This window comes from Leuresthes tenuis, unplaced genomic scaffold (assembly GCF_036924035.1).
Source record: "Leuresthes tenuis unplaced genomic scaffold, fLeuTen1.0.hap1 SCAF_8, whole genome shotgun sequence".
NCBI classification, from domain to species: domain Eukaryota; kingdom Metazoa; phylum Chordata; class Actinopteri; order Atheriniformes; family Atherinopsidae; genus Leuresthes; species Leuresthes tenuis.
The window spans coordinates 21,615,135-21,628,396 of NW_027325362.1; the positions used below are offsets into that span (position 1 = coordinate 21,615,135).

General features: G+C 39.5%; 1 protein-coding gene across 5 annotated transcripts in view; it reads left to right on the plus strand.

The window, feature by feature from the left end:
* The first annotated feature begins 11,779 nt into the window (after positions 1 to 11,779).
* ikzf1 (IKAROS family zinc finger 1 (Ikaros)) overlaps positions 11,780 to 13,262 on the plus strand; it is a 19,054-nt gene continuing 17,571 nt past the window's right edge. For 2 of the 5 annotated variants that reach the window (XM_072391398.1, XM_072391400.1), the window contains exon 1: positions 11,781 to 11,933. In XM_072391398.1, the coding sequence (XP_072247499.1) occupies positions 11,789 to 11,933 (145 nt within the window). In that variant the 5' untranslated portion in view covers positions 11,781 to 11,788. Of the gene's footprint in view, positions 11,934 to 13,262 lie in introns of all 5 variants that reach the window. The other 3 variants (XM_072391401.1, XM_072391402.1, XM_072391399.1) reach the window with 2 other exon arrangements.

Sequence of the window (13,262 nt, forward strand, 5' to 3'; positions counted from 1 at the left end):
CGCATTCATACAGCACGTCTTAAAATATAACTACGTGCTTTCTAAGCATTCACACACATTCATACCCCCAATGATACACTGGGGGGGCAACGTGGGGTTCAGTGTCTTGCCCAAGGACGCTTCGACATGTAGCCGGGGAAGCCAGAGTCGAACCACCAACCTTCCGATTGGTGGGTGACTGCTCTTCCTCCTGAGCTACAGGACAAATAAGACAAATTGTACATTCATATTCAAGTAAAGATCACTCCAAGAACTACATGCTTTTGTAAAGTCATACAAAAAACCCACAATAACAACTGAGGGACTTCACCATTAGTAGAACACTGAACTACAATGGTGTGGTCTTTTCAATTTAAATTAGATTTGACACAGTCGGAGGAAGAAATGCACCTTCTGTGAAACATTGTGGTGGTAGTGTAATGATTTGGATCTTGCTACATCTAGGCCTGGATGGTTTACCAACATCTACGGAACATGGAATTCTGAATTATACCAGCATGATTTATAGGTAAATGTCAGGACATTTGTTCACGAATTGGATGTCAGGAGAAAGTGGGTCATTGAGCCAGACAGTTGTGTACTAAGTATACAAGGTGTTCAAAGTATGTTTTACAATGACCAAATAAAAGTCCTGAACTTAAGCATATAGCATTTCTGTGGAGGGACCTGAAGTATGAAGTTCCTGAGAGGAGAGCCTGCAGCTTCCCAAGCTGTTCAACGGGGGAAGGGGATAAAATCCCTCCAGGCTAATGACTGATCAACAGTCCCTGGAAGGATTTAGTGAACTTATTACTGCACACATGGGCTCATGCACAACATCAGACAAGCAAAGGTTTACATACTTTTGTCATTCGCAATCATGAAATATGGGATCATTCTCCGCTATAAGTAAAGGATTAACTGGGCTTTGATATTTAGTCTCATTTGTTTAATTGGGTTCTCTGAATCTGCCTTCAGAGCTTGTGTGAAAATCTGATGTAATTTTGGGTCACATTCATGCAGAACTACAGAAGACTCAAGCACTGCTGTACATGCTAATCAGCTTTTGTGTTATTGTCAGCATGCCAGCCATTTGGTTCAAACATTTCAGTGCCAAACTAGAACCTTGCAGAGTCGCTCAGCATTACTCTACTCTGCCTGATTAAATAAGAAATTGAGAAGATTTGCTAGTTTCACAGATCATTTTCCCAATCATCCGGCATATGACATTAAATATATTGTCTGTTGCTTCAGAGGGAAAGTTGCCGAGCTGCCAGATGTAAGTGATGCACTAAAACATCATAAACAGTCAAGTTGTGACATAAATGAGTGAATTAATTTACATTGATTTTGGCGTGATGGTCTGGTAGAATTCTGTTTACAGCCACATCAAAGCAAGCTGAACTCCGTGACTTTGACCCAGGTCAGCAAGGACAAGACGATATGAGATGTAACATGAAACGAAAGAGAGGAAGAAATGAAGAGTCTCAAAGAATTAATGATCATTTTAGCCTCTTCCATCCTGATCTGCAATTCTTTCTGAAGTTTTTGTCTTATTTTCAAATGTGCAAATTTGAAGTCTCTTCCAAAAATATTACTTTGAACATAATTTCTGAAGGATGGCTCCGCTCCTGGCCTGAACCGGTGGATGGATGACTCAGCGGCAGTTTGACGTTTCATAGACAGTTGTGCAACACAAGTCAGAACACAGTGACACTTGTCTGCTTTCATTAAATAAACGAATACATTTTTTTTTAAAAATCCACCCCCACATAATCCATTATATCAAGCTTAAACACAAATCATTTTACCTTTACAGGTAATTATGAGTGTATAGATTTGATCTTGTCCTCCAGTGATGTCATCAGTGACAAGTGTGCCCTCTTTTTGTGGTAATTGGTGCTCAATTAAATCATGCAGATGAAGCATAGCTTTGCTCTGAGCCTTGTGGGAGAATCAGCTCCTCAGTTAATAAGCTCTCTAACAGACTTCATGCAACGGATGGTAATGTTCATGCAATGTTTTTAAATTCCAATGAAGGCAAATTACTTTTGGGAAATTTGTTTAACTTATGGGAATTTAGAGTCTGCCCGTTTCTTTACAGGGCCTTTGAGGAAGTTGGCTGCAATGTAACATTACCCTGGCTTTTAAAGCCACCAGAAACTATCCTGGAGAAATTGGTGGAACCAGTGCGTGAGTTTCCCTCATCGAGGTGCTACAACAGTGAGCCTCAGCTGTGACAGATGAGCCGTGGTAAACAAACACTGTCAAAGCAGGCAATCAGTTGTTTTTGTTCTTCTGGTCTGGCCTCTTACCCTTCTTGTCCACTCCCAGTGAACACAGGCACTGTAGTTCATTTTGAGTCAACTTCCCTGTGTACCCGTCCTGCTGCTGTTGCTCAGCTCAAAATCTCAGCAGTTTGATTATGATTATGGTCTTTTCATAAAAACATTCCTGTTACAGTCTCTGGGTTTTTGAGTTGAACTCCTTTTTGATTATTTAGACTTCATTTAGATTTTCATGTTTTATATGTGTTTTTATATAGCGTTACTCATCCAGGAAGTGACAAAATTTTGTTGTAAGACATTCTGTTTATATGCAAACAAAGGTAACCAGGAAAAAGAAATTCATGACGATGAAGACCACATTGTAATAAAAATAAATTAATTCTAAAAAAAAGTATCTTTACCGTGGTCGTTTTATAACGCTAACCAAGTCATGCTATTCTCGAAATCCAACCAGGAAGTGACAGAAGTGCTTTAGTTAATGGTTTTTATGTTATCCACTGATATAATTCCAAGGTGGGGGGGGGGGTTGAAATGCTCCAATTAGTATTTCCCCTGCTTTGTAGCATCTGCACTTTACAGAATGCAGTTAAAGATTGTAGGATAGGAACACATCACCTGTATTGTCAGTCTGGCCATGTTTTTCTACTTTTATACAGCCTTATGTGTATTTAGTTTTGTATTTCTAGATTTCGTGCCAAGTGCTTTTTGGTTTTGTTAATGTAAATAAAGTTTATTAGTAGTTTGCTCTACATTTGAGGCATTAAGCCTTTTAAAATGCTCTGCCAACGTAATGTCACATGCATCTACTAATGAGTGTGAGGTGTTTCTTAATGTACATGCTTGATACATTCTAAACTGTCACTTGGTGCTGTCTGTAGGCTCTGAGTGGAACAGACGACAGCTTCGATCGAGGAAGAACGCAGGGAAACCCATTCCGGTGTAAGTTTTCAACAACCATTAGAAACTGAACCTTCTTCTCAGTTTTCAATTTAATCAGTTTTTCAAAATGATTATTTTCAGCTGCAGTAGATATCCAAGATCAGGTCAAAACCTTCGGTAGACGCGAGCACTTTCACCTTTCAGAGGTTACGACTCTGGGGCCAACCTTGACCTTTTCTCGTGTGTAAGCTCGTGTGTGTTTGCAGTGGTACAACTGGCTCAGAGAACATGGATAACATAATCGATGCAGATGAGGACTTCTGCCCACTCACCCTTAAAAGGAGCATCGATCATACCTCTATACACACCTACAGCTCGGAGAGACACATCTTTCTATCGCACACTTTAATTATCCAGATTTATCCTTCTTTTCTTTTGAATTGTAGAATAATTGTAATACTAAAAGACATATTTGAAATATGGTTATCTTTTAAATTCCTGCCATATGTTGATACTCAACCTCCTATAAGTGATTTTGAGGCTGAAACACCATTACCGGCTACCCAGGCAAGGCTGTGTACGGTAACTCTGCTGCTGCTTATACTGCAGTCTGTGGGTGAGATATATGATGTTTTATTCATGATTGCACACAGAGCTTTGTTTCTCCCATCTATATCCTCAATACCCATTTCAGTAGGAGGTCAACATATTAAGTGAGAATTGCAACAACTATCCACTTGAGGGCGATATCAGCTTGAGCTCTGGCCTGAAAACTCCACACACACACACACACCCACACACACGATATTGTGCTCATATGCTCACTATGCTCACTGCCCTTAGTTAGAAAATGAACTGCAGTTCAGAGATCATCATTGATATAAACACTATAGTGAACATATAAGTCAATAGGTTTTATTCAGTCTATTGAGAGGAACAATGATACATCTTTTTATCAAGAAAATGAAGACACATAATCCCTAAACCTGACTTACGGTCAGTGCATGAAACAAGACAAATGTCTGTTATTAGACCAAAAGTTTCTGAACTGGACAAAAGGCAGACAAATATTCACCGATATGAAATCAGTTACTTGGCATACTCTTGTCAAGAAAGAAGGATTTCAACTTAAATTATACCGATAATTTAAATTAATAAAGTATCAATCATTAAAGTATTGTTCAGTCCAGTTCAATAAAATATATAATGAAAAAACTGGGGCATATGGTGACACCAAAAGCATAAGTAACAGTATTACAAGCAGTGCCTATGAAAATATCTCTTTTTTCTTCACTGTTCCAAAATACAAAATGAGTGTCTAACTTAAAAAAAAGTTCCATCATCCAATTATTGAGGTTTTCCAATGTGTGTTCTATCGCATCAATTTCAGAGTTGTATTTTATCTTTCTGTTTTTTTGTGCTGACACTTCTTCACAGCCATGTGGGTATTTGCATCTGCTAAATATGTCTGCTATTTTTGTGCACGGCTGGACTGGTGAAATGAGAATTAACGGTCAGTCAGTGAAGGCAGCAGGAATGGGAAGTGTTACAAGAGGTTAAAAAACAATGGATGTCATTACTAAAGACAGACAGGTCAGAAACGGGAAGTCTCACAAAACCGGAGGGAAAAGTATAATTGGAGAAGATAATGTTGTTGATATTTCTGAGCAGATTTAGAAAGAATGACTTTACAAAAGTCAAACACAACAACAACAAAAAAAGGTACTTCGGGAGAAGTCTGAAAGTGTACATGAATGAAAACAATTTCTAACATCGTTCCTCTCTGGGAGTGATTGTCTGTTAAGGAGGTGGAAACCTGTTTCCTAGTTGAGCGCCAGTTTAGCGAACTTAACCGGCTTTTGGAGCAGGCATCTCCAGATGGCTGAATCCAAAGCAGCTCGTGGTAACGGTGGTTTTTCACAACCCAGATCCATTTTCCTGGTGCCTGACACCCCCTAAGATCTGTTTCCTCTGCTGATTGGGCTGGCCTCCCATATTTTTTCCCCAAAACAGAAAGAAAGACAGGCACTTGGATTGATTAACTGTCTGTTGCAACCGTCAAACGTCCCTGGGATTTTTACTTGCCAAAGCTCACTCATTACGCAAGTGCTTATGGGTATTTTTTGTCAGTGTGGAACTATTCACCCTGAAAATGAGAGATGGGTTCTTGGAGTTTTACTTGATCTAAAAATCTTTTGTTATTTGATGGTCCATAAAAACAGTGTGGTCGGCCCCCCAAGGTGGCTCTTTCCTTGCCTTAGGTCTGGGCGCCCGGCCATGTCTCTGTCTGATAGGTGCAGTGGGTCTGAGCTTGTGTGTTGGTGTGTGCGTGTGTGTGTCTGTTTGTCTATGTGTCTCTCTGGGTATTTATGGGGGTGGGAGGGTCAGTATGTTGTATATAATTGTTGTTTTTAGCCTCTGTGATGCACTTTGTGTTGCTTTTAAAGTATGAAAGGTGCCATATGAATAAAATTTGATTTGAAAACAGACAGAACTATTTTTTCACAGATCAGTCGTAGAATCTGGGAGTTGTGGGTTTGGCTGATTCTTCCCACCTCACACGCAAACACAGGGAGATACATGAAAACTGCCCAAATGAGAAAGTTTTGAAGGTGTCAGCTTCCTATTTATGCCATCTGATCTGTTTATATGAATATGTCTCTAATGATGTGATGTCAGTGGCTGATTCAGAGTGAGTTGGAGAATAATGAGATGCCCCATTATCATAATTTCCCTGATTTAGATGAGTGGTTCTCTAACTCTGGGTAGTGAGGTTTTGCATTGTCCTCTTAGACATTAGCTCTCTTATTGACTCAGTCAGTCGCTCACTGTATGTGTGCGTTGGTGTGTGTCTGCTTAAACACTCACACTGTGTCTGCAATGAAGGGCAAAGGCAAAGATAGGGACAAAAGGGGGAAATATTGAAGGATTTTCTACTTGCATATTACATATTTAACTGGTATAAAAAACGGCTATGTTAAAACTGTGCCTATTTTGGGTAATGTTTTGGTTTCTGTGTCAATTTACTCTTTATTGCATAAAGTACAATCTGCAGTCTACACTGCACACATCATTTAGAGGCATTAGTTTTTTGTGTATGTGGCTGTATTGCAAATCAACACTATGAAGTGCCTGCCAACAATATCTTGATGTTTGTGGTTTGTACAGCTTCGCGCTTACGCAGGAAATAGGAATGAGCTGGTTTTCCTGTTTCTCTTCATCTGTAGTTTGTTTAGATTTACATTTCACAAGGATTTGTACTTGAACACACAGATAATTTTGTGAGGAGCTAGGGTTGTGCATTCACTAATGCATGCATCAGAATAAGCTCACATTTCCTGCCATTATTGGGTTATTTCAGCATCTTGCATTACACTTGAAAGTAGCTGGAGGATTATTAGGAGATTCAAAGAAGAATGTTCAAATTTGAAAATTATAGACTGAGATATTGTCATTTCTTGTAGCTCCAGTGTGGGATGTTCCCAACATTTCCCACAATGCAGCTGAGAGAAATGATAAATCAAAAATGTCATTAATTTCAAACTGCAAAGCTCCCTTCACAGCAACAGAAGACAGCATACACCAGAAGTGTCACTGTCTGGTTATTTCAACAATGTAATAATTTGTAGTTACACAATACCCCACTGACCAGATCAATCTCCAAAAGAGATGGGATGCTGTGTAAAGTCTAAGTCCAAGCAATATGCAAAGATTTGAAAATCCCATAGACCAGTTATTATTCCCAATAGAACATTGAAAAATACGAGTTCATCATGAATTTGATGGCAGCAACTTGTCTAAAGAAAGCAGGGATGGGGGAAACAAGGCTGGAAAAGTAAGTGCTCCTAAAAAGGAACATCTTGAGGAACATGTTGCAACTAATTAGATTAATTAGCAACAGGCTAATGCCATTATTGGGTATGGAAAGAGTACCTTAGAGAGGCAGAGTTTTTTTGGAAAATGTTTTTTTTTACACGTAAACCTAACCATGTACAGTAATTCCAATGTTACTGGTGTACTTTCGACTCCTAATGATATCCAATAGAGATTGGGTGCGAGTGAGGAAAAGATTGTAAAGGAGGGGATTTGAACCAACAATAACTCACTTGAAGGATGGGGTCTTAGTTCCACCCACCAACCCAACCTTCACTCTAACAAGGCTTTTTCTTTGCCCTCGTCAATAGCAGCGGCTGTCGACTGTATAATCATGTCATCAGAGGTGTCATCCTCAAAATAAAGCTTAAGGGTTCAGATAAACCCAGTCGAGAGTCAAGATGAATTAGGAATTGCATTTCTCTTTATTAGATAGACCTTAACTGCCCTCTCACACCAACATAACTCCTTGTGGTAAATCTGGCTAAAAGTTTCCTGTCCAGGCCTAAAGACTGTTGGAAAAAAATGCTTGCAGTCATCAGCTTTCAGAGGTGAAACCGAGAGAGAAATACCTCTAAGGCTGCTCGATGCAAACTCCACAACGTTTCTGAGTGCCGACAAACTTATATTTAAAAAAAAAAAAACTTCCCTACATCTTAGTCAAGACATTTTTATTACAATGTCATTAACTACATTCACCCATTCTGATTAGTGTGCAAATGGTGAAAAAAATACAAATAAAAAGTAAAAAATGAATCTTCAAAAATTCTATACTTTTTGTCAAATCATCTTATATCTATCTCTATCCACCTCCACTATCTTGTCCAAATATGGTCAAAACCCTGTTTCAAGACCAAGGTATTAGTGGATAATAAGTGGGTAAATGTCAAACTCAGAAGGCTTCGAAATGGTTATTCATAAACCAATGACTGATGTCATGATGACTTTGTTTTATTTAGAGTAAATGTCTGGACCAATTTCCACAGAGAGAAACAACTAAAAATCAACCCGCTATCAAATTCTCTATCAGACTATTATTTCCCCCTAATAGAAACTATCAGAACAACATCGCATCACAGGGCTCAGTTACTGCAATTTTGCAACTGAATTTCAAATTTCAAACTTTTTTGCTGGAGAGAGTGAAGTGTACATGTAATGTATGGCTCTGCAATTAATTACCAACAGTGCAACAGTGCTGATGAATTCTTTGACAGTAATGAATCATACCAACATGTACTGTCATTGGTAATATTGATCCTTTCCTTTACACTCTTGGGATTTTTGTGTATCTATAGAATGCACCCTTCCTTTTGGCTGATATCAGCTAACAGCACTGCTGAGGGCTGACATCTTGCAACAACCATTAAATGTGCTGCACAGACTGGACTTTCAGCCTAATTTTAAGATGTCTCTTAAAGAATGTTGTTAGATTAAGGGACTAAGCTACTGTTAACTAACGCTTTTCACCACCACATTCTTGTCACTAACTCATCAAATACTGATTCACGATGGACTGCAATATAGCTGCATATTGCCAGTTGTTCTTTAATAGTAAATGGCCACAGGAAAATGTCTTTCTAAAGAGCTGGATATGAGCAAGTAATTCAAACACATGTGGAGGTCTGAAGAGAAGATAGACCACCTGACTCCCAAGCATATGTTTGCAGTCCAACCTTGAAACTGCCATTGTTCACTTACTTTTATGTCCATTACTATACAGAGTAATGTATATTTTTTATTTTCTACGTTGCCATAGTGACGCATCCCGTTGCTGTTTTAGTGGTCTTCACAGCATCTGTAAGTCAATTGTAAAACTGGCCACCTTGTAAAAAGAATGTATTTTAGCTGCAACAATGATTGTCCTCTGACCCAAAGCAAATGATAGCATTGGCTAGGCCCAACCTGAAGTGACAAATGTGTTTTAGTAAAGTCTTGTTGTGTTATTAACTGAACTTTACTCAGAAGTAAAAAAAAAACAAAACTCCTTTTCCTTTGCTGTTTCATGAATGGTTAATGAATGCATGAATGACTGAAAATGCTGTTTGCTATTTATCCACTCCACCCTCCTACCTCCTTTTAAGGATTTTGTGGTTTGCTAAGGGTAACATATGAGGATGGTGTTTGTTCTGATGTGGAGACGCTCCTATAAGAAGTATTGCTGTCCTGCTGCTTATAGACGTGGCACTTTACAGGACGCTGCTATGGGTCATGTTTAAGGGCATGAACAAATTATCTATATTTTTTCTGTCAATTGGAGGACTTTCTGGAAACAATACACATCCAAAAGTGACACTTGGGGGGTACCCTTAATGTTTTAAATCTATGCAGCAGGTTCGTGACCAAGCACTGTATTATTTTAGAATTACACACCAATTTCTGAATTTCTGAGATGTTGTGGATGTTTGACATTTATATACTTAATAATTTCTTTTTACTTATTTTTGCAGTTGATAAGATGAATTCTCAATTGTTTCGTTTATCCAAAAGACTTGAATTACTGGAAAACACCTGGTTTGACTCCAAAAGCATAACAATCTGCACCACGTATATGGTTCATTGTTTACCATTCTAAAATATGATGCGTGTGCCCATGTACTTATTCATTTTCACTTTTTTTATATATATTTGTGCTAAGCTAAACTAAATGTGTTCTGGCTGGTGCTACATATAAATTCTACAGAAATGAACACAGTGTCAGTCTTATCCCCTGCCTCTCTAAACAAAAGTCCCAAAAACTGCTATGGTTCAAGTTGCTACCTTTGCTACCACAACTAAAATTGAGTAAGCCTTCTTAAAGCAATTATAACTCTATTAGCTAAAAAAAAGAAAAAGCATCTCCTCCTCTTCTGATTTTCCAGCCTGTGGTTTGAATCTCATCACTGGCTCCTTTTCAAAACAGGCTCACAAACATCATGATTGATTCAGCCACTATCCTCCAGGATCTCTCAATGCCTGCCTGAGCTGGAGATTAATTTCCTTTTCCTCATCTTAATTTTTACTCATCGCCTCTCCATAAAAAGGCTAAATGTCAAGCATGCCTGACTCCTTCTAGTGACACGTCTATTCCAGCAGATAATTACCATAAGGAAATTGATGCTTTAGTGTGCAGAGTGGAATTCAATTTACTCTGACATCCTCGCAGCATAATGCATTCCTAAAGAAAGAGAATTTTTCAGTTTGCAGTTGACTTTTTAGATAAATTGGACTATTTAATGTGATTATCAGTCTTGAACGTTTTTGACTTATTAAGGTGTTGAAACCAATTAAGGGATACATGCTGCTCATGCTTCCAAATGTGAAACAGTGAATACTGCTTAAAGATCCATGAAATAAGAACCATCCTGAACCTTTTGTTCGCTAGTCAACCGGCTACGCTACCTGATGATGTTTTGAAACTTGCAAGGTACTGATATTAATTACAGTAACATGGCTTGCTTGATGTTGTGGATTAACCTCGAGGAGCAGAGGTTTATGTGCAGTTTGACTTGTCCCTACATATGATGTACTTTTAAATGAAGCAGGATAAGTATCTAACACAGGCACAGGCATATCCACATATTCTTTAATATTTAATACTTTTTGCAGAGATCTAAAGTTAAGATGATGACTTGCAACTTAGCCACATTTCACTGCTAGCACTCCCTCAGAATTCACCTGTCATGCAGCTTTCTCACACCTACACATGTCAGAAACTGACCCCACAGATGAAACAGCGCAGACCATGAGGCTTTGCGGAAGTCGGTTACTGCAATCCATATTATGGCCCTGAAGACACAGCAGGCCACAGCTCCTGCCCAGAGTTCCTCCTTTTGCAACCAACTGCCTGAATGTTGTGCTTCTTAGGAGATAAGGGCAGCCTCCCACCAAAGGTGACTCAGCAATCCAGTGCACACAGCCTCTCCTGAGATAAGACCGCTCTTTTGGGCCAGATGACAGTGGAATACTGGGGGAAAAAAAGAAAAAGAGTCATAAATAGAGAAAACAGAGGAGCATAACTGCCTCTTGTTTGTAAAATAGATAAACTCTTGCAACTTAATAAGCAGAAAGCTTCAGGCTGGAATATAGTATTTCATAAAGAAATGATATGGCAAATGTTAAACTAATAATTACTGCCCCCCTTTTTTGTGTGTGTGGTTAATCGCTTGATGCAGGTCATTGAATTTTCTTTTCATTGATGACCACATTTCAGTAAATAAATGCATATGTGCGTGCAGATGTTCTGCAGGACTGATACAGGAACTGAGGATGCAATCAGCATTGCAAAACAGACAAATGATGAGCAAAATGTCAAGGAAAAGAAGCAACTATAGTTTTCACACATAATTATGTGGTTAAACAAGAGGGTCTGACAGTAAAAGAGACCATCAGAAGGAGTCAAAATGTCAAACGGACGAAACATTAAAATGAGAAAAACAACCCTCATTAAGTGGGAAAGAAAACACTTGAGTTAATTTCATGGACTACTTCAGCGCCAGAACAGGTGACAGAAGGGGAGCTGTCCAATATGCACTATGCCCCCCCCCCCCCCCCCCCCCCCCCCCCCCCCATCAGCTTCCTCGGCGTGAAAGAAATAAATAAACAATGAATGGTCCACTCTCCTCGCTCGCCTCATCCCATCTCATGCATGGCTGCCAGTAATGGTCTACTGGGTGTCAGCTTTTATTGGCACGGCACAAAGCAAGTGCCAAGGGTTCGGTGGCTCGACTCCCCGCCGCAGACGGCTGGATAAAAGCGAGCAAAATGCCTCAGCCGAGCTCACAGACATAGACATGTTGGGCTGGAACGAGGAAGTGCAGTGGAGAGGGGAGGGACTCAGGGCGCAGCTCCATGGGGCCGCCGCGGCGCTGCGACCTTCTGCACATGGAGCCGGGGAGAGTTGGAAGAACTTCATACTGCAAACTCAAGGAATAGCAGGTAAAGTGACTTCCACCGCGCTTTCTCAGCTTGGCACTAACCTCACAGGCTGTTGGTGAAGACCCTGACAGTGAGCTCGTTGGCTCTCAAGATCTCTTTTAGGAAACATTTGCACCTGATTGGAAAGGAGTCTCCTAAGAGTTTCGGTGCAGGTGCGCCACGGCGTCAGATCCCGTTTCGTGCGGGTCATTTTCAGCCGTTAAGAGTGCGCATAGCGGACTGACTCACAAGACAAGATTTGAAAATTGAATTTAGGGGAAAACTGTTAGTCCACGGTTTTCTTTTTACTTCTACGGGCGGTAATTTAAAGGAAGTGGGGGAAATGCTCCCCATTTTCCATGTGTCTTTTATCTCTTGGGAACATGTCAATGAATTATGTAGGCAACAAATCAGTTCGATGTCTATATAAAACAAATATACAGATCTCACATTTGAGCTCAGCTTTTAGTCTTATTACGCTTTTTGCATCTTTTTTAAAGCCTTTAATAGTTTTTACCCTCCTGCTGTAGCACCTGTTGCAACAGATGTGCGCCCGCTGTAAACTTCAGATTGTCCCGCTGGAACTGAAGTTTGACTCAATGTTCGTAAAAAAAAAGAAAAGAAAAGAAAAAAAAAAGCTTTTTGGATTTATTTATAAATTAGAGACGTAAAAAAAATTTCGGGGGCCAAAAACCAAACCATGTATGAAATGCTTCAGCGCGGCTTAAACAGGAAATCAGCACGCGCCGACCTGCGCTTCTGCCTAAAAACGCTTCACATAAAGTAATAAATAAATCTGATTATTTCTGGCAGATCGAACTTTGTGTTCACCTGTTGTAAATCGAACCATAGTTTCTGTTTGTTACTGTCTGACTGAAGGAAAGGGGGGTGGGGGGTTGTAGGCAGGACTGATGAAACTTTTCGAACTTCTGAGACTGAGGTGGAAAGTTGTTTTTTTTGTTTGTTAGTTTTATCTTTTTAATCAACGCCCAAGCAAAAAACAGACTCAGCGTTAAACGAAAAAGGAAAATAACGCGTTTTTCGTATTTAAACGGCAACTACAAAACCTTAAAGTTCCTGCTTGTAGCAGTTGAGTTGAACATGTTTAACACTTCCCTTGTTTTTTGGTGACATTTTAAACGAATTGATCCGTTACAGTGAGATGTAAAGCGAAGAGACAGCTGAAGTCTTAAAACTGCGAGGCACCCTCATGTTTTTTCTGTAATCTGTATTTTCAAAGCTACTATATGCATTTATAAAAAATAAATTATCCTGAGTTTATGACAATCAGAGGAAGTGAATTACATTTACATTGAATGGATTTTCACTCACATCAGAATTGACGCGATT